General features: G+C 42.5%; 1 protein-coding gene across 2 annotated transcripts; it reads right to left on the bottom strand.

The window, feature by feature from the left end:
* Nucleotides 1–1293: 1293 nt before the first annotated feature.
* Nucleotides 1294–6249, bottom strand: LOC117480601 (peroxisomal carnitine O-octanoyltransferase-like). 2 transcript variants are annotated; one of them, XM_034127972.1, is made up of 17 exons: nt 6230–6248; nt 5948–6071; nt 5523–5647; nt 5241–5422; nt 4997–5121; nt 4772–4880; nt 3988–4081; nt 3743–3868; nt 3521–3622; nt 3301–3384; nt 3084–3191; nt 2868–2998; nt 2650–2773; nt 2486–2564; nt 2236–2329; nt 1887–2006; nt 1294–1568 (listed from the first exon to the last, which is right to left on the bottom strand). In XM_034127972.1, exons 2-17 carry the CDS (start codon nt 6060–6062, stop codon nt 1448–1450), a joined length of 1839 nt encoding a protein of 612 aa, XP_033983863.1. In that variant the 5' UTR covers nt 6063–6071; nt 6230–6248; the 3' UTR covers nt 1294–1447. The 2 variants fall into 2 exon arrangements, with proteins under 2 accessions (XP_033983863.1, XP_033983864.1); XM_034127973.1 differs by lacking the exons at nt 1294–1568; nt 1887–2006; nt 2236–2329; nt 2486–2564 and having other exon boundaries at nt 2726–2773; nt 3521–3600; nt 6230–6249.
* Nucleotides 6250–22695: the final 16446 nt, after the last annotated feature.

The following is a 22695-nucleotide window of genomic DNA, read 5'->3' as shown; positions in this document are numbered from 1 at the left end:
AGAAACCGGCTCGAGATCGCTAGAATTTGAAAATACACAACCGGAGAAAATCTGCCGCTTCCTTACAGAGCACATGACCAATGAGGGCACGAGATAAGTTTGTGCACAGATGGAAGGCTGACAGGCAGGTAGGCCATCCAGTTATTTTAGCCGGGTCGGCTAAAATGATTGGTCGTGCTTTTTACAGTATTACGGCTTCCACAGATGAACATTTTTTATGGATTTTTTGTCAAAGCACTTCAGATATTCATTGTTATCGGGATGTTAAGAGCATTCCATGGAATATAACAAAAAGTGTATCTCGAGCCGGTTTCTCAAACTTACCTACCCCACCTTTAAGCTAGTGTTCATTGTATGTTTAAATGAAGTACAATCTTATTCACATTTTGCCATTTCCAAAACCTTTGTCAACACAGACAGATTTGTTTTTAAATGCAGAGGAAATGAGGGGATGGAAATCACAGTTTTTTGGGCTCATTCACGTTTTACAGCAGCAATCCTAATATACATTCGTATTAACATTTAGCAATCTCAAGCGTGACGTACAGATAAAGGAAAGCTGCATAGTGTGTAGGCTTTTTGAGGTGCAGTGACCAAGCAAGTAAGGCAACCATAAGCAAACCAAAACTTTTCAACATCAATAGATCTGAAGGCCACTCTTAGTTTCCAAAAGTCAAACTGAAATTTGATGGTTTGATTAAAAAGTGGAAGCTAGCTAAATGGTACGTTACTTCCTGCATAGCTTGGTAGTGTTAGCCGTCTTTCCTACAGTATATAGGGTGAATGCAGCTAACAGCTTAACCATACCTGTGTTGCCCACTACAACTATCAACACTGTAATTCCTATCACGATTTTGATTGTAGGCAAACATCAAAACAAACAGTAAGACCATATTAACTGATTTCTTCTACAAAAATAATTTCAGTCCAACTTTTAAAGTTATGTGCTATTCTCTAGATTTTTACTAATCCATAACATGAAACAAATCAATTATATTTAACTTATAAAGTTATTTTTAATGAGTTAAATCGGAATGCATAATTGCAAAATAATTAAAGGACAACAACTAAAAGAAACAGAAGCTATTTTCTTCAATTGTCCATGGCTCACAGCGTCTGGTAAATATTTACCCCCTGAAGAACCAACACCATAAAAAGGTCTTGAGCCATAGCATTAGCTTATCTTAAAAACGGATTAATACTGTCAGAATTTTAAATGAAACATTCTCCAAAAAATGTACACAAGAATCATAAAGATTTACACTAAAAATTATAAATCAGTACATGAACCAGAAAAGCTGATAAGATTTTATTGAATGCCCAAACCAGTGGCTATCAGCAGATCAGATTCATTAACTTTGCATTGATCCGTGCTCTGAACAAACATGACTATCGCTAGCTGTCAGCTATTACCAGTGTTGGTAAACCGTGAGGTCAATAAAGTTACTTATAGCTGAGATGTGGTGGCCAGGTGGAGCATCTCATGCATGGAGCTGGAGAAGTTGTTGAACAGAGTCGCAGCGTCTGTCTCACGGCAAGAGTTCCACGCCGAGACAGAGACCACGATCCTGGGGAGAAATAAGGCAGAGTGTGGGTATTATTGAAATCGCTGAAAATGCAGGGAGGCTACGCACAAATGTTCAACTTTTAAGGTAAAAACGATGTAAATAAACATTCAGTTGAATGACAAAGATGCACATCATTAATATTTCTAAAACGTTTTTTCAAGAACTAGGAAAAGCAGTTTATAATTTAGCAAATAATCTAATTAATAAAACTAATTAATCTTGTGTTTTAAAAGGTTGCTAAAACATTACAGTTGGAGCAGAACGATTTTCAGAAGAAAAAACAGCATTATGGAAACATGCGTATAAGCCTTAACCCACCTGTCGTCTCTGATGCGATAGAAAAAGCCGTAGCCGTGGTGCACCATGGGAGCCACGGCCCCCAGAACTGTGGTGTAGCCCACCAGGCTGGACGACAGCACGAAGTTACCACCTCCACCGCTGCATACACAAACACAAGTCAGACAGAAAGAACTCCCAAACAATACTGCAGTTTTTCCTTATTAGGACATTGTCAATGTGCTTTTCTTGCTACGACTATATAAAATATATGTTGTAAAAAATAATGGAATTTGGAGATGGGCATAGTGGGTCATCTCACTCTGTAAATTAAAAGAATAGGTTTTAAAAACAGCATAGACACACACAGACACAGCTTTACAGGTAGTACCTCAATGAGTAAAGGGGATCCATGAAGAGGTCTGGAGTGGGAAGTCCCTCCTCTCTGGCGATAAGATACAGCCCAAGAAGATGCCTGTCAAAACCTGGAAACATTGTCAGAAAATGACACAGATAAATATTTGAGACATAAGCGTCAGAAAACAACATGTGACCCTGATCATCCAAACATTAATACTCCAATTTATAAATAGGAGGAGATACCAAGACGCATTTTATCGTGACAGGAAAACTGAACTAACCTTGTCCATCCTGGGCTTCAACCATCAGGTTGTTGTGCGTATTGAAGGCTGCCAGCATGGCTTTGCTCCTGCTACCAGCCTGACAGAAAAATAAATGGATGTACCCTGTAAAATGAGCAAAAGCCTGATTTTGCCACAGTGCAGAGTTTCAGACGTGTACTTACATCACACGAGGGGTCCATCATGGCTTTACACCAGTTGACAGCCTCCTGGGTGCAGGGTCGCACCGTCTCCGTCCGGCCATGGTAGAACTTGCGAGTCATTGCGGTCTCATAACAACTGCCCGGCCTGTGAAGGTTAAGGAGAGAAATGAAGGGCCTTTCACTTCTTGGACATCAAACATCAGTAAACACATGGTACTATTTTTTGTATCATCTTGTACCTTTTGTGCATTCGCTGGAAGGCCAACTGCTTTGCTAGTTGTACAAAAGTGTCTGGGTGCAGCTTCTTCTGTTTGATGGCATCTTTTCCAAACGCTGTGAAGGCGTAACACACAATCTGCAGGTCCTGTGCCTGAAAAACCACGACCCACACGGCTGTGACTAAGTGATTCTGCATCAGGCTTTTTCTACTACAGTTTGGTGTAATCCTGGCTCACCGTCTCCAGGTACTGCTGTTTGGCGTGGCGGATGTCACTCTGGACTTTTTCGTCCACAGTAAACACCAGCTCCTCAGGACGGTGCACGGCTCTGACTGCCTCTGATCCCTTCAAAAGCATAGACATCGTTATGTGGAGAGTTGACATATACATTTAAATTGAACCACCAAGAACTATTTAAATGGATGTAAAAAATAAAGTAATAGTCAATATTTACCTTCCATTTGCCTTCTGTAGCTTTGATTTGCTGGTCCAGATACCAACACATAGACACCAGCACCATGGCATCAAAAGGTGCATGCTGCAAAAAAACTATCAGTGTTATGAAATCTGTTTTTTCTTATCTTAATGATAATGAAATCTTTCACATACAGTATACATGTGTCATATAGTGTTTCTCAGATTTCCTTTAGCATGACACACGTATACAAACTCACATCACAAGTGGTTCCAAAGGTTCCATCTGCGAAGCTGAGTGAGTTGTACGATTTGTCGCCCCAGCGGATTGTGGGGTCGCCTGTAAGGGCCGCCCTGGTTATCTTTGTTCAGAATTTCAAAGTCACGCAATCAGAAACAACTCATTCCTTGAAAAGATATATATAAATTCTAGTGAACAATAGGTCATACAAAGTAAAAAATATACTTTGTGATGCTCTTACATTTGTGTAGTTCATTGGAGAGGAGTAGGGTTTTGTTTCATCCAGAGATAAGACGAACAGGCTGCTCTGGATGGTCTCCAGGATGTTGCTATTGTGTGGATCAATGCTTATTAGATGCTCCCTGGTCTGCAGAGAAAGATAAATACTGACAGTACTGACTCAACTATGCTTTTGTAATATAAGAACTGTTTTAGATCTCATTAACAAAGATGGACACCTAAATATTGAAATGTGAACACCCATACCTGCGCCCAGCGAGTCCTCTCTTCTGAGGTGAGGGCCGACACTCCGTCTCCCTCTGGTTCCCCCTCACAGCACTCTTTCACATAGCTCAGCTGCCTGTACATCAAATAAAACAAGGCAACATTGAGCCCTCTATGCTTCTCAATCACCTAATAGAGGCTCATAGTTTGATCAAATACCTTTTTAATACCACACAGAATGCAATTTTAAACATTTTAAACAAATAAAGCGTCATTAAATGTATTTTTTAATCCAATTATTTCAGTACTTCCCAGGAGTATATAGCATTAACCTTTCACAGCTAATTATGAATTATATGTTTATGGATTTTGATCAATGATATGATCAACTTGGAACCCGATAACCAGTACAAAATGGATAGATTCATTAAAGAACGAAAAATAATTACCCGGTTTTAATTAGTACAAGTTCTTGCTGGAATTAACACCGGTTTCCCTGTTAACACAATTAACACATGTTTCCCTGTTGCTTCTGTAATACAATTATTTTAAATTCCTGCTGCTCTGGGGCACAGTAAAAACTGTTATTTTTTCATATATATTTCTTACTAGGACAGTTAAGATTCTGACTAATGGTGAAAATGTATCCTCACATCTCTAAAAATAGAATCAAATGAATTCAAACTCAGTGGTAGGATGTGTACTGTTCCTCCATGTTTTATCAGAAGTACATTTAGCACTATCAGCAGCAGTTTGTTCATGGACGGACCTTTCAACCCTCCGTTGTTCTGTTAAATGTTGTTTGTACTTGTGTGTATATCACTACCTGAGTATTTCTGGAGGAGTGAGGATTTGTCCATCACACACTGCATCAAATGTGAACATCCGTCCACGACACATCACCACCACATGGGAAGGGCACGGCCCCTCACTCTCTGTGGCAAGGAAAAAAAACGCACAAAAACAACGGTTATAATAAAAAGCTGAGAAATTGTGCTAAAGCTATCGGAGGTGTGTCTGAAGGCTCTAGATAAGATAAGATTATTTCTACCTGTCTTGAAGTAGTTACGGATGGTGTCCTTCTTCACTCCAGGTACTTTGCAGGTGCAGAACAGCATTCTGAACTGGTCCATATCTAACGGTAATTTGCCGGCTTTCTGAGGATGCAGCCTCTCCCTAAAAGGAAAACAAAACAACACATTTCATAAATACCCCATTTCATATAAAAAAGACCAGCTTTTGATTAACAAAACACAAAAACACAGCTTGTAAAAATGTGTTTGAACAAGTCTTACGTGCGGATCAGGTTCCAGTACTGTAATGTGTGCCATGTGCTAATACTAGCCCTCTGCAGCTGAGATCCCTCTTCGGGGAGCCAGCAGTGCTCCAGGTAGGGCCCCGGGCCGGCAAAGTTCACATTCAGCTGAGATGGGATGCGAACCTCCAGATACGCAACATCTAACCACCATTCTTCCAGCTGAGGAATGTTATTTTTGTTTAAAAAACATATAAGTAAGGATGAGTAAAACATCTAAGACTGTAGCACCCAAAAAATAAATGACAGATTCATTACACACCCAATTCCTGTTTGTTCTGGCTTTCTGCAGTAGCTTTTGGTGCAGCTCTTGGCCAACACCCTCTTGAAATGTATTCACAATGTCCAACGTAGCCTTAAACTCTTCCTCAGATGCAAATGGACGAACTGATGGAGACATGGCAATACAAAATAAGTCAGGTAAGAGCCTCAGCTGCTGGTCATTGTGAACATTAGGCATTTTTTACTGTAAAAACTGAAGATTTCATGAGCTTGCGTACATTTTACAAAATGAGAACATATGCAACAATCATACACGCAAGCTAAAACATGTGTATGCTGTTATAATATTAAGAGTTTGACATGATTAAAACACCTCAAAGTTGCACATTTTCTTTTCAAATAGTGAGTAAATTCTGAAACAGAGGAACTTGTGACACAGCAGGTTGTTCAAAGTTACTATCCTACCTGCATTCAGGTACTTTGAGAGGCTGGTCTCCAGTGATGGGACCGGCAGGGATGGCAGGGCGTCTTGGTGCTGGAAGGTCGTCTCTGGGGGAGCCTTTGACAAATGATTATCCATTTCTTCTCCCTGGAAGGAATTAAGAATGGATCAACAAAACAAACATCTGTAATAGTTGTGTCCTACATCAGAGGTTTCAGATTATCTACAACAGGGGTCGGCAACCCCTGGCACGCGTGCCAGCATTTATTTAGCTGTTCTTCTGTTTCACAAAATACATCACAGACCTCTGTTTTTCTGCTGCCTCGTTTCACTTCCAGAAACATACACACGCTCGCTCACTCTCGCTCTACCATCCACACACACTATTATTCTTATTATACATCCATGACACACACACATGCACACGCCACACCCCTCTCTCTCTCTCTCTTAAAGGGACAGCGATCTCATCTCACTCTGCATGACCCTAATATCATAACATGTGTGTTCTGGAGAATCACAGAACGGACGATCGTCCTTATTATTACGCCGTTTAAACCAAATATTTAAATGTGTTTGTCAGGGGCGTCGCCTGGACCTGAAATAATTCGGGGCTTAGCCCACAGTGGCGGCGGCACTACAGTGGCATTTTTTACTGCAACACTCCCCACACACACACAATACACCCGCGACTGTTACTATGTGAACTTGTCCCTGTCTTCTGGCACAGTCCCACCCTGCCTCAAAACTGCCTCAGTCTCTCCAATCCTGAAGAAGCCTGGCTTGGACCCGGAGGACCTCAACAACCACCGGCCGATCTCAAACCTCCCATTCCTGAGCAAGATCTTGGAAAGAGCAGTTGCCACACAACTGCAACACCACATGACATTTCATGAGCTCTACGAACCCCTCCAGCCTGGCTTCAGACCCCATCACAGTACTGAGACTGCCCTCATTAAAATCACTAATGACCTCCTCATCGCATCTGATTCTGGCCTCATCAGTATTCTCATCCTCCTGGACCTCTCCGCTGCCTTTGACACAATATCCCATAGCATCCTCCTCAGCCGCCTGTCAGACTACCTTGGCCTCAGTCACACAGCTCTTGCCTGGTTCGAGTCCTACCTCTCTAACAGGACTCACTCAGTTTCCATCAGTGACTGCAGTTCCCCTCTGGCCCCAGTTAACCAAGGTGTACCTCAAGGCTCTGTGCTTGGACCCCTCCTATTCACCATCTACATGCTCCCACTTGGTCAAATCATCTGCCAACATGGTCTCAGCTTCCACTCGTATGCCGATGACACACAGCTCTATTTCTGCACTAAACCGTCCACACAGCTCCCACCTCTTTCCCTTGTCAACTGCCTCCAGGACATCAAAAACTGGATGTCATCAAACCTGCTAAAAATAAACAGCAACAAAACTGAGCTCATCATTGTGGCTCCCAAGGCGCAGCTCCAGAAGGTTGGTGACCTGCTTCTCACCATTGACGGCTGCTCCATCTCCCCGTCCACTGAAGTCCGCAACCTGGGAGTCATCCTGGACTCCACCCTCTCTTTCCAGGCGCATATCAAATCCATTACCAAATCCGCCTTCTACCATCTCAAAAACATTGCCAGACTCCGCCCCTCACTCTCTGACTCTGTGGCAGAAACACTCATACACGCCTTCATCACATCCCGTCTGGACTACTGTAATGGAGTCCTGTCCGGGGTTCCCAGCAAAACCCTGGCCAGGCTCCAATATGTCCAGAACTCTGCCGCCAGGCTTCTCACCCGCACTAAGCCATGGCAACATATCACCCCCACCCTCATCCACCTCCACTGGCTGCCGGTCAAGTCCCGGATTCACTATAAAACACTCCTCCTCACGTACAAGTCCCTCCATACCCTCGCCCGCAGTACTTAACAGACCTCCTACATCCCTACACCCCGTCTCGGAGTCTGCGGTCCTCCGACACGGGCCTGCTCTCCATCCCCCGCTCTCGCCTTCGTACTGTGGGTAACAGGGCGTTCAGTGTTGCGGCCCCCACCCTGTGGAATGCACTTCCTCCTGAGATCCGGAACGCTGCCACACTGGACATCTTCAAATCCTCACTAAAAACGCACCTGTTCACCATGGCCTTCGGACCCTAGTCCTTTCCTGGTCCCCTGGCTTCCTTTATTTTATTTTATTTTGTTCTTGTTTTGTTCGCTTGTCTGTTTTGTTTTGTCTGTCCACCATGTACAGCGACCTTGGGTCCCGTGAAAGGCGCTTTATAAATTCCATTTATTATTATTATTATTGCCATAGTTTTTCATCAATATATTATAGGTCTCAGATTTATACAAAACATGTCTCTGAAGTGTTTGGCTCCAAATACCAAACAGATCATGCATTGTAGCATCCCATAATCCCCTCTGTTTCAGCCAGGGTCGGCTCTAGAACAAATCGAATGGGGGGGAAATAATTTACCACGGGGGGGGGGCACACACTGCCGTCAACAACCAACACACAAACACCAACGCAACTTCAATTTCAAATAACATGCTGTAAAGTCTCTTGTTTTCACACACATTGCAGGGGTGTAGTGCTATTTTATAGCGCACCTATGACTTGTGCATACACGCACGGTTGTGGCACGACCACCAAAACAGAAACATATGGACATAGGCCACCATATAAAAAGTGTGCAAATGTATTTAGTATCCTATCCATGTGAACATGTTTTAGGTGGGGGGTGGACCTAACCTCCTCCAGGAGGGTCTGGGGGCATGCTCCCCCGGGAAGATTTTTTTTTAAATATTGAAGTTAAATGCATCAATCTGGTGCACTTTGAAAGCAAAATTAAGAGATCTATGGATACATCTCTCAACACCCATATCAAACAGAACTGTAAACAGATGTACTTTTTCTTTATGGATATTTTACTAATCACTCCCCTTTTAAACTGTATTCTTGTGTTACTGTCATATAGTATTTCATACCTGTTTTTCATTTATTCTCTTATTTTTTAATAACTATAATGTTCATATAAAGGTGTTCCTCGCAAATACTTGTTTACATAAATGGTGACCAAACCGTTTGAGACCCACTGAGATAACTTACACTAAAGTGAACTATCTAAACACTGAGAGAGTCCTTTACCTCACTGAGCTGACGTTATAAGATCCTCTCAGTCTGACAGGAGAGGACTCTCCTCCACCTTGGTGTAGAAACAGCTCTTTATATCCGTTAGCATAGCTAGCTAACCAGATGCTAACAACAACATTCCACGTTACCGCTCGCGCATTCACAAAATGCGCTCGTGCCACACACACACACAGAGCCGAGCTTGAATGAAACACAGAGACCCAGAAGTACTTGTACTGTACTGTATATCATATTATTTTCGATGGCTTTACTGTATAATCAGTATAACAGATGAAAAGATCGCCACTGGGCTTTCATCTAAACACACAGCCACGTAATGATAACAAAACAAAGGTCGGGGGTCATTGGTCAAGCAACACACCAATCAGAGAGCAGCAGTGAGCACGCCTCAGGCTGTGTTTTATATTTGTATTCTTTATTTCTGATTTATTTCACACAAAAAAGTTTTAGTGGAAAAGTTTTCACTTATATGATTAAAAAAAAAAGAAAACGGCAAAGTGGCAAGGCTTGCCCGCCCTGCGTTGGGGGGGAACAGTGACTCATTTGGGGGGGGCATGGTCCGCGAATGACCCCCCCATGACGCCGACCCTGGTTTCAGCCCTGTTTCAAAAGTGCTTATTCTCTGTCTGTTACTTTAGATGAAAATAAGGAGCCACTCCCCAAGCCCCTCTGATACCCCTTTCACACCGGCGCTTTTCCAGCTCCTGCTGGGAGCCTGAGCCTGAAAAGCGCCGGTTTTTCCTGTTCACACCGCAGCGGCGGCGCGTCATAGCTCCGGAATGGGGTTCACTTCCAGCTCCAAAAAATTGTCGGTCCAGAGGCAAGAGCTTCGGAGCTATGACGCGGCGTCGCTTACGTCTCTTACGTCGAGGCGTGCAGGAAACCTTACTTTGACCATCCGTTCGCTGTTATTGATCATTGTGGAGATACATGGGCTGTACAGGTTGTCATGTCCGACTATCACAAGTAGAATCATAATGAAAAATACGCCGGTAAAATGTGCCTATAGAAAACGGCTTAGCAAGTAGTCAGTTTAGCTTCGGTTGCTATGCTAACATCACCCATGTTATACCAGAGAAACTTTCATAACAGCGTTGTGATGCCAAACAGCATCAATTCAGACTGACACACATTCACTTAAGGGGAACTGGGGATATGTATCAGCTGCTTGTGTGACAGTCAGACAGTGAATACTTTAGAGCCGTGTGAGCTAACCCGGAGCTAACGGGACAATAAACTCCCGTGGAAGTGCAGCCACTGCAGCGGTCGGTAAATGCCGCTGAAACACATTAATAAACAATGAACCACGGCACTCTGGAGAAAAGTATAAGGTTGGAGAAGTCGTTATTTAATTTAATCTGGCTTCGTATGATTAAAAGCAACACGACCCGATGCAGTCCCCGGCCCGTTGTTGTTGTGGGAGAAAATCAGCGACGTAAACTGTGACGTCATGACGCAGCAGCGGCAGCTCTGGGCAGTGTGAACAGAGCGGGAGCTGAAAAGGGAAACGGGAGCTGAACCAGAAAAGCTCTCGCGAGGAGCTAGAAAGTGAAAAGCGCCGGTGTGAAAGCCGCATGAGAGATATTTGGTTAAAAAAAAAACACAATGGTGCTCTAGGAGGAGATTCAGGTGATAAGGTGGGGGGGGGGGGGTTACCTTGGTTGGTTATTGGCTAATGGTTACACAAGCCAAAAAATCGTTATGACATCATAAAGTGGCCAAAATCTGATCAGCTCTTTTTCAGACAGGTTTTTATATAAATGTATCAGGACAAAAAGTGAGCTAATCTTTTTTCCTGAACCTTTCAGAATCTCTTTACACAGAGGGGACACATGTTTATGTATAAAAGACATGAACAAGTGGATTTTGCATAATAGGTCCCCTTAAAGTCTAACAAAACAAATTTTTTTATTTCTGGCTTTCTCCTTTGTATACTTTGTTATCTCCACATAATTTCACAAACTGGTCCAATGAAAAATGACCAGAACTGAGTCCACACTGAGTCCACACAATGGAGATTCACCATGGCTACCTGTTGCTGTTCTACCTGAGAGACGCAAGAAGAAGACAAAGCGAGGATGCCGGGCCGGGTTGCTGGTCAGACTGAGAAAACGTGAGAATCGGCCCCCTCTTCCGAGTATTCTTCTGGCTAATGTTCAATCCATTGAAAATAAGCTAGATGAACTCAGAAGCCGGATTGCTTTTCAACGGGACATTAAGAACTGTAACGTGTTAATTCTCACTGAGACTTGGCTCAACCCCGCTATCCCGGACTCCGCTATTGTCCCTGATGGATTCTCTATTTTTCGTCAGGACCGGACTGCAAACTCGGGGAAAAGTAAGGGAGGCGGTGTGTGTGTAATGACTAACAACAACTGGTGCTCAGATGTGAAGATTATTTCATCGGACTGTTCCGCACAGCTAGAGCACCTCATGATCTCATGTCGGGCCTTCCATCTGCCGAGGGAATTCACATCTGTTGTGATAACAGCAGTGTATATCCCGCCGCAGCCACTCGCCGACAACAACACGGCACTCGATCAGCTGTTTGGGTTTATTGATAAAACCGAGACTTCACGGCCAGATGCGGCGTTCATTGTGGCCGGAGATTTCAACACCGCCAACATGAAGAAGGTTTTGCCAAAATATTACCAACACATCAACTTCCCGACGCGCGGGGGAAACATACTGGACCATGTTTATTCCCCTTTCCGGAATGGATATAAGGCTCTCCCTCGCCCTCCCTTCGGCAAATCAGACCATATCTCACTACTGTTGTTGCCTGCTTACAAGCAGAAACTTAAAAGGGACAGACCGATAACAAGGACAGTACAACGATGGAGCGAGGAGTCAGATTCAGCACTGCAGGATTGCTTTGCATCTACGGATTGGAGTGTGTTTGAGGACAATAACATCAACACACACACGGACACTGTCATCTGCTACATTGGGAAATGCATCGATGACGTGGTACCGAAGGTTTCTGTACGGACATTCCCAAATCAAAAGCCCTGGGTAAACGGTGAGGTGCGCGGCAAACTGAAAGCGCGCACTCTCGCGCACACAGCGGGAGATTTGGAGGAGTACAGGAAGTCTAGGTATGATCTCCGGAGAGCAATAAAAAATGCAAAGAGACAGTACAAAGAGAAGGTGGAATCTGACTTCAAAGGCTGTAACACTAGGAATATGTGGGCGGGACTAAGGACAATGACTGACTACAAAGGAGCAGCGGGGGGTGCTGCGGGAGTGTCTGCGTGCGCATCTCTCCCAGATGAGCTAAACAGTTTTTTTGCACGCTTTGAGAGCAGCCAGGCTGTGGAGGTACAGAGGGACCAGGAGCTACACTGCCCTTTTGTTTTAAATAGGGCAGATGTGTGTAAATCCTTTAAAAGGGTTAACCCACACAAGGCTCCTGGACCTGATGGCATCCCTGGCCGTGTTCTCAGGGTGTGTGCAGTTCAGCTGGCAGAGGTGTTCACAGACATCTTCAACAGGTCCCTGCTGCAGTCTGTAGTCCCCACATGTCTTAAACACTCCACCATCATTCCTGTCCCCAAAAAGACAATCATCACCTGCCCCAACGACTACCGCCCAGTAGCACTCACCTCCATCATAATGAAGTGCTTTGAGCGGTTAGTCAAATTATTCATCACCTCCTCCCTCCCTGAATCTCTGGACCCCCTGCAGTTTGCCTACAGAGCAAACAGGTCCACAGACGACGCCATAGCCCTCACCCTCCACACTGCCCTCTCACACCTGGACCCGAAGAACAGGAACACATATGTGAGAATGCTGTTCATTGACTACAGTTCAGCATTCAACACCATTGTGCCCTCCAAGCTGGCCATCAAGCTCAGAGACCTCGGGCTCAACAGCGCCCTCTGCGACTGGATCCTGAACTTCCTGACGGGCAGACCCCAGGCAGTGCGGGTGGGAAACATCACATCCTCCACCCTGATTCTTAACACCGGTGCCCCTCAAGGCTGCGTGCTCAGCCCTCTCCTCTACTCCCTGTTCACCCACGACTGCGTGGCCACACACAGCTCCAACACCATCGTGAAGTTTGCTGATGACACGACCGTCATCGGCCAGATCACAGACGATGACGAGACGGCATACAGAGAGGAGGTCGAAAACCTGACATCTTGGTGCCAGGAGAACAACCTCCATCTCAACATCAGCAAAACAAAGGAGCTGATTGTGGATTACAGGAAGCAGCAGGGAGAGGGACACGCCCCCATCGCCATCAATGGGACTACGGTGGAGAGAGTCAAAAGCTTCAGGTTCCTTGGGGTCCACATCACTGAGGACCTGACATGGTCTCTTCACACCACCACCATCACCAAGAAAGCTCGACAGCGGCTCTTCTTCCTCCGCAGGCTGAGGAGGTTCAAAATGGATTCCAGGATACTCTGCAACTTCTACAGGTGCACGATAGAGAGTATCCTCACTGGCAGCATGACGGCCTGGTACGGCAGCTGCACCGACCTCGATCGTAAGGCTTTACAGAGGGTGGTGAAAACTGCACAGCACATCACCAGGACGGAGCTGCCATCCATGGAGGACCTTTACTCCCAGCGGCTCAGGAAGAAATCACTACGGATTATCAAAGACCCCCATCACCCCAGCCACAAACTGTTCTTTCTGTTGCCGTCTGGCAGACGTTACCGCAGCATCCGGGCAAGGACAAGAAGATTCGGAGACAGTTTCTTCCCGCGGGCAGTGAGACTGTTAAAAAATTGAACTGTTGAAACAACTTCAAACATTCAACTGCTACTCAGTAGTATGTATCTAATACCTAATATATATATATCATTCCAATAACTTGTATATAGACTCATACTGCACTATTCCACATCATAACTTTATTTCATTTTTATAACTATTATTATTTTTGTATTGCTCTTGCTCTTATTGTTATTATGTTATGTTATTATGTTGCATTGTTGGAGAAGCCTGTGACATAAGATTTTCAACTGCATAATTACTCTGTAGCTATGTCAGATTGACAATAAAGAACCTTGAACCTTGAACCTTGAACACCATATGACGTTACAAGCAAACATAATTTATTCACCTAAACTTCAAAACAAATATGGAAATTAGAAATGAAAGCAAATCATGGAGGTGTGAGGTCTGTGTTATTAAATCAAACTGAAAAGTAATGAACATTTCCGACAGATGTCTTGTACTTGTTAGTTCATTTTAAATGATGGCTGTTCATAAATTGTTCATTGTTCAGACAATTGTTGCAGCTCCATCTATCTCAACCCCCAACCTTTTTCTATGGTTTAATTTTAAAACTAGTTTGTGGCCAAAAGTAAAATTACATTTTCTCCTCCAAAACATATATACAGTTTTAGAAGAAAGACTTACACAAGTGAAGTCTCATTGTGTGTCAAAGGTCAAGTAGGACAAGTCATCCTCAGTCAGGCAAAAGACGTCATCTAATTGCTTCATAAAATCCTGGGTTTGTTAACCTTAAAAGGTCTCAAAGTTTAATAATCCACATTTCAATCACTGGTTGAACTCTGGCATTGTTTTGATAAAGTGCCATAAAGAAAGACTTCAACCCTTGTTGTCATATCCTATCTATTTGCTGCTTCTCTCATCCCTTTGTATAACCTTCCTTTTAGAATAACTGATCCAAGAGTATTATGAGTAGAATAAAGATGTACACTAAGCTGAAGGCTCGTGTGGTACAGATGTTTAGATCATGTATGTAAATTCCCTTCCATTCGTTCCTTTACCAAGTTTAAGCAGAACAGATTAACGTTACTTATCTACAACAATAGGCCAAAGGGACCCAGTATAGTTGTCAACTGTGTCATGTGCTGCATTTAAAGAGGTTTTTTTTTACTCTCTTCGACATCATGGGAAATGTCTCTCCTGTGGGTTTTCAAAAGTTCACGTACTGCCTGCGTAGGATTAAAGAGGCCTGACACTAAGACCACAAAGCCCACAGAAAATGTGTGACATGAGAACAAGACGCTGCTGTTGTGGTTTGATTTGTTACTGTGTGTATTTGGTGACATTTGGTAAAGATTCACATGTGATAATGCTACGTGTCAGTGTCACCTCGAAGCATATAGGCACAATTAGTTCGTATCCCATGACCATACAAACTATTCTAGGCTACTTCATACTTCTTCACTTTCATAATGAAATGTTGTACTTCTTGCTTCCCTATTTTTGTACCTGTGTATAAATCAGTTACTTTGCTGACTACGATTCTACATAATATATACAGATATACATTTCTTATACACAACTGTAAACCAGTGATTGCCATTGTTTTTGGATTTTGGAGCACTTTGTCACCTTTCTCTAGAAGTGTTGTTATAAAAGTCAAAATATTTCTGCCAAGGACCATTGGACACAAAATACTTAACTGTAGCCGATTTAAATATTGAATTACAAGGATTGAATTACAAGGATAATGTTTATCCTATTATTACAAGGATAAACATGTTAGGAGACCCACAGGGGAAACATACTGTAGCTGTTTGTCGCCCAAAGGAAACTCGCCCCCTAGAGTTTGGACCTATTTCTTCAGCCAACTGGTCCAGTGTTATTTTAGTTCTGCTCATGATTACTACGTTCATCCCTTTCTCAGCCAGCTGAGGGAAGCAATGTTGCAGTGATGAGCGGTTGGAGATATGAAAAATGTACAGTTGTCAGAAAAAAATTAGCAGATGTGCATAAAATAGTACATATCTTAAACTGCATAATGTTCTGGGTAGGACATAAATAGATACAACCTTTGTTACCAAGTGTTGAAAATAAAAGTATGTAAAAAACAAAAAATGCTACCACATCTTAACACAAAATGTTAAGATGTGTGTTTTCTCTTAGTTATTATGTTTAACTTTGGTGTCCTATACTACAACTTAGAGTAAAGAAATGATATGCAAAGACAAGCAGGGCTATTTAAAGAATCACTTACTGCAAATGGATATGCTCTTCCTATTCCCTCTGAAGCACCGGTCACCACTGAAACAGGGATGCAGGGTTTAGTGTAAGAAATGTATTAGTTGTCATATTCTCCTGCAGTTTCCATTCTTTCCATTCCTAACGCCATGTGCAATGTGAATCAGAGCTGCATTACACCGGCTCTCTTCCTCTGCTGGCAGACAAATCCCAGGATTGTATTTGTGTTTGTTTACACCACCAACCCATCCTGTTCTAACAGGTTGTACTAATACAACATGTTGTATATATTGCGGAGAACATAGAGGAACTGTTTGTTACTGAGTTCTTCTTTCCCATCACCTCCTGACCCCTGACCCTGATTACAAAGATCATTGGCTCTTTTACTCTTTTCAGACATGAAGTAATGGGCATGGCATCATAACAGTGGAAACACAATGTGCTGTTTTCTTTGGGACCACTAGATGGGGCTCTCCTCCTTCAAGATGACTCAACTGAATTCAAGTCCCAATACATTATATCATGTCTTTTGTATTTATAAGGTCTAATGCTTATTTTTTAAAAGCTTGGTTTTAAATATTTATCCCCCTCTACCATAAAACAACAATGTTATTTACCCAGGATATTCAAAATTCTAAATAATTACTCTGATTTTAGCACAAGTAGGCCAAATTGCTGTGTCCCTTTTGCTAATATTCCTCACCAAATTTAAGTTTTTGTTATTAATTCATTTTTATTGTTTAAAGTTTTTTTTAAAGTGTGTGTCCCCTGTTTGAATGTCCCCCCTGTTACTCTGATTTGAATCCCTCTGGACACGCCCCTTTACTATTCGTATGACTCAGAGCCGTATAATAGATATATATATATATATATATAAATAAGCATGTAAACATCGTGGACCTAACCTCCTCTAGGGGGGGGGGGGTCCGGGGGCAAAATATTGAAGTTAAAAGCATCAATCTGGTGCACTTTGAGAGCAACATTAAGAGATCTATGGATACATCTCTCAACACCCATATGAAATAGAACTGTAAACAGATTTTTCTTTATGGATATTTTACTAATCACTCCCCTTTTAAACTGTATTCTTGTTTTGTCATATAGTATTTCATAACTGTTTTTCATGTATTCTCTCTGGCTGTCCATTTCATAATGTTTACATAGAAACTAGCTGTCAATAGGAATATCATTCAGAAGAATTATAATTTCATGCAAAAATCTGTCACAAAAAGAGGTTGCACATTTAAATTCAGGTGTTGTTATGGCAACGTCAGTGGCCAAACAGCCACATTTACTGATGCAAATACGTTCAAACATGCTGTCGACACGTAAAGCAGTGGCAACTATGCCACCATTTCAGCTGACTTTTTCTCATAAATACTGTCACATAACATCCATATGTTTCAGTGCTAGGTTGATGCTTAGCTAAGCTAACTATGAAACACTTTAACTGACAGGAGGACTCAGAATCAACTGTGTACTGTAAGGTAGCTTCTAGCTTCATGTCGAACAGTAAGTCAACTTTTTCCAGAGAGCTTTCTTTGAAATCACCAGGTAACGTTAAAAAACATTACATTTAGATTGTATGACAAAGTGTTTATTTAATATATCTGGCTAGCTATAGCTACTTGCTAACGGTTTAGCTTACCCCCGCGATTCAAAGTAATGTCAACGTAGCTGTAATTTATGCTTTGCTTACATGTTCGCATAACTTGGAAGTTTACTGACATTTACATACCTTGTTCACCTGGCTCAAGTGCTGGCTCTGGGGTTGTTGTGTGACCCACCACTTGAGAATTGTCGTCTTTTTTAAGAAAAAATGTTCTTATGTCCATCTTCAAAAACTCTGAGTCCGACTGACAGTTTATTTTAAACATTGTCACAGCTCACAGGATAGGTACCTGTCAGCCAATAAGACAGATGTTTATTTCCATTCAACTCTCTGGTTGGTCTGGTGTCTTGCCTCTGTCCTCAATCCTGCCGTCCTCTCTAGTGTCATGATGAGGTTCAGGTAAAGCACGGTTAATGTATTATATTATTGACTCAATAATATAATACATGACATTGAGAGTAGGCAATCTAGGCACATTAACACAATTAATTAAACATACTTATCACGGCGACGGTCTAGGCCTACTGAGATATTTTTTTTTTCTTTTTTTGCTAGGGGGCCCTAAGCGGCCGCTTATGTCGCTTAATGGGTCGGGCCGGCTCTGGTTGACAATAACGGATGTAGCCTTAAGAATGACAATGATGAAGGCTGAGCTTAGTCATTTATAATCATTCACCATAAATTACACCAACGATCAAGTCAGAAATCAGAAGTCCAACAGCAAACAGTCAAATAGCATAGTATTTGCAGTGCAATTGCAAAGCAAACATCATAAATCACTAGAGGGCAAACTGTGCAGTGTATCTTTTTAGAAGCAAAGCATTAGACTTTTTAAACTGCAAGGATATAACCTCCTGGGAGGCTGCTGCTTCTTGTTGACAAGGCTTTTTCAATATAGATGAAAAATAAACATAACTATTTCATAAGAGTTATTTTGCCAAGGTGTTATGAAAGAGTAGGATGACCTAACCCTAGCTCTAAAGAGGTTGCAGATTGACACAATGCTTTGAAGAGAAATTAACTGTGTGCCCTGTGAGTAGTGTTTGTCTTTAGTATGTAGTAAGTATGTTTGCCATGGTGTAATGAAATAATGTGTGTGTGTGTGTGTGTGTGTGTGTGTGTGTGTGTGGGTGTGTGTGTGTGGTGTGTGTGTGTGTGTGTGTGTGTGTGTGTGTGTGTGTGTGTGTGTGTGTGTGTGTGTGTGTTTGTGTATCACTACTGGCTTTTAACCAAAAAAAAGCAAATCTTTAAAGGTCCCATGTCATGGCCATTTCTACTGATCATAATTCCATTGTTGAGGTCTACTAAAATTGATTTATATTGTGCAATTTTCCAAAATCTCATTGGTTTCTCATACAGCTTCTCTGTATAGTATGTGTATTCACACTATGAGCCCAGTGGCCGTCTGCGAGACAGCGAGACACAGCGAAACCAGCCCGAACACACACACCCGCAGCCTGGCTGGGAGTTTGTGTGTGTGCTCACACACCGACTCATAGCCTCGCCGCGTCCCGCCGTCTCACCCCTAGATTCCACCGGGTCCGTCTGCGCCGCGTCACGGCTGTGCCGCGGTTTTGGTCCGACCTCTTCCAGCGTCATAACCCACCGGGCGCGTTTCAGAAGCGGAGCGTATTGCGTGCCGGCTCGCAGTTTCTGTTGATTTGGGCATATTTCCTGGACAGGCTACTTTGTGCAGACAAAGTTAATAATAATTGTAATATTCCAGTTATAAACAACATGAATCAAAGATGTGTTGCTGTATTTTAGTGGTAAAAAAAATCATAATTATTCTATATATATAATTTACACAGTGCCTGTAAACCAGAGGAGAATGCTGGCATTTCTCCTCCTACTTGAAAGACTACGGAGGGATAGGGCCTGAAAATTAGTTTATTTTGGGGATTGACTGGATGCTCTGACCGGTCGCATCGAAAATAGACTTGCATCGGAGCCCAGAGTCCGCGGATTGATCAATTTGGACCAATCCACGGACTTAACGTAACGGCTCCACGGACGTAACGGCTCCACGGACGTAACGTAACGGCTCCACGGATTGGTCCATTTTGACCAATCCACGGAGGGGTTGTCGTTACGTCACTTGGTTCCCGGAAGAAAAAAATTGAAAAAGAAAATCTCCAACGAGGCGTTCTGGGGCAGGTCTTTTCTGTGTTAGAGTTTTACTCGCTACAGGGTGTACTTTGAGAGTTTGTTACCCTGCAGACCGTTTACATGCAGAAAAACCTTCATAACACACAAGTGGACGGGTAATAACCGTAAAAGCATGACATGGGGCCTTTAACAGAGGCACGATGATCCTCAGGCACTACTTTCAAACAAAGCACCAACCCAATACAAATTAAGATGCTGTACCATGTATTGCTATATATTGAGGATAAAAAAAGGAACTGAAGAAGTAGCGGAAAAAAGATGGGGAGAAATAAAATTGGCTTCTCTTTAACACGACAAGGAAGAAGAAATGGAATTCTCTGTTACAAGATGCTGTATATAAGATGTAAACGGTATTGCTTACTCTTACTTGTCCCATCAGGGGAGAGTTTAAATGTCTTGACTGCAGGCATAACCTTTTTTTCATCACAATTTATTACAAGAATAAGAGAAGCACTTCGGAGAGCTCAGACCAGGAAAGTTTTAGCTTTATACAAATGTATTTACCACTTATTCACAGGGATGATCAATTCTGTTTCTGATTGGCAGCACATTCCTGGGTATAACTCTGTGAGAGATTTAGTGTGGCAAGATATGGAGTCAGTCCACTTTTTCAGAGTTACACATGCAAATTGGTTTGTGTTAGCACCGCTGCCAAACTCCTGTTGCACATAATGAAGTCAGAGACGAGCCGTGTCTCATTTTTATGACTCAAAGTTATACCTGCACTGACAGAAAACACTCTGCCCCAACTTGATGGGATGAGAATTGCAATTCAGCTGCACTTCTAGGTCAGGTCATGCAGAATGAATACAGTAAGGGAAATTCAGCACAGTCAATGTTTAAATATGTGATTCAGCCTTTTTTGCATTCCCCCTGCAAGCTTGAAATCTTGTATAAGTCATGACACATCTGCAAAAGGTTCTCACAACCCTGTTTTTTGTTTGCCTGTGATTAAAAGAATATTTTTGAAAGAGAAAACTGTCTTTTGATTACAATTGGAATAAAGCAAATCCACTTTAAGAAAGTTAAGGCTTTTATTTGATAACGCAATTGTATTTATGTTATTCTTTAGAAAATAACAGGCTACACTGAAAAAGATGTGTGCTTCGCTATCTTTCTGTATTTGTCTTCGGCCCACTCTTACTGAAGCCTTATATCACAGCATAGCACAGCAATACATTTTAAAAGCACACTTTTCTAACATAAATGGTCTTTCACTCACCATACACAATCATACATATTCAATACTCTATGTCCTCAACCTATGTAGGATCTAAACACACATGCATCCCTCCACACACACATGTGAAAGCTATCCATCCCCATTACAAACATTGACACATATCCAGCACCAGTCAATGTCCTGCTCACACAGATCAATAAGCTGTGCTTCAGGCTGTGCTTACATACCACCGAGTGTCACTAGAGCAGAAAACTCCCCAACCTGCTTACATAATCTCATTTCAATTGACATGGCTAGCAACATGTACTGTATGCACATGTGTGTCCGTGTCAACTTGAAAATCAACTTCACCATTAAATCGCTTTTTTTCATGGCTATCTGTGTCAACAGGATGGTAGCTGAGAGCCCTCCCTGACAGGTGGTCTCTGTGTGGCACACAGGTGTGTTTAGACTGTAAGGTTGAGCCCATTTTGAGCAGAAATCTTTGACCTTCGTGTCGTTAATTCTTGCATGCTGCTGCAGCCGACTGTATGGCTGTTGCAGTAAGTGATGTATCAATAAGGAAAAGGGGTGTGCGGGTCCAATGCCCAACAGTTACAGCTCATAGTTTAACTTCATCTATAAAACATTCATATCTGTTTTCAATTGAGCTTGAGGAGAGTCCCTAGGTATACTTTATTTATGATGCTGGCAACAGCAGTGTGCCGGCGCTGAAAAATGAATGAGACATTTGGAAAGACCTTCCTGTGAATCAGCATTTCCCCTCCTCCAGAGCCCTATAATATCTATACGGCGCTGCCCTCCTCCATTCACCGTAAAACAGGACAAGGACAGCAAATAAGCAGTTAGGCTTTTCTGTGAGTGTCTCAAATACACATACAGTATAACAGCAGCATCCCCCAGTTCATCAAGGTCTCAGCAGCAGCTCTCTGTGTTGAATTTCAATGTAGTAGATTTTGTGGCGAGATGCCTGGATGCTGGCAGGTCCTTCCCTGGAGGGCCAGTGCAGACTGATGGATATGCTGGAGGCACTTTCCCCTCAAAGGTGTTTATGCGAAACGCTGTGACTGAACAACAGGGAGAAGAACCATGTACATCCCAAGGCATAGCTTCCTGCTGTAGCCAACCAGCATATTACTGGAGGCAACTTCAGCACGTAGAGAGTAATGCTGACAGCTAAGCTTGTACCGTTTTACCTGAACTACTTCATAGTTGCCTGCAGGGAATTTTTTTTTCTCTCACAGGTCAGGCCAAAGGAAGTGTCTTTGCATTAATAGCTATAGTCATATTGGGCTTTCATTACTATTACTAACAGGCCAATGTGGCGGTGCTTTTTCTGACAATGGAATGGGGGGGAAAAAAATCACAATTTGGGTAAAACTGCTCACAACAGATGGGGGTAGAATTTAATTTGAAAGTCTTGACTTTGATGTGAGCAATTGTTTCTTTTCAAATGTAAATGTGTTTACATTTTTATATAATTTGATTGTGGACATGCTGTGCTGATTTTTCACATGTGGTGCTTCTTAAGATTAATGTAAAAGGAAGGGAAATGGTAAAAATAAGAAATGTGGTCACAAAAATGTTTATAAAACCTCTCACCAAATCACTCTCACTTCTTGTTAAGAGGGGTAGTGCAAGCTGTATGTGCTTATCAGCCAAAAAGATCAGAATACTTTTTTTCAAGACAATTGTTCATGGTGATGTCACTAAAAACACATGATCACAAATAACCTCACACGAAA

This window comes from Trematomus bernacchii, unplaced genomic scaffold, assembly GCF_902827165.1.
Source record: "Trematomus bernacchii unplaced genomic scaffold, fTreBer1.1, whole genome shotgun sequence".
Lineage (NCBI taxonomy): Eukaryota > Metazoa > Chordata > Actinopteri > Perciformes > Nototheniidae > Trematomus > Trematomus bernacchii.
This window is presented reverse-complemented; position numbering and strand designations above follow the sequence as displayed.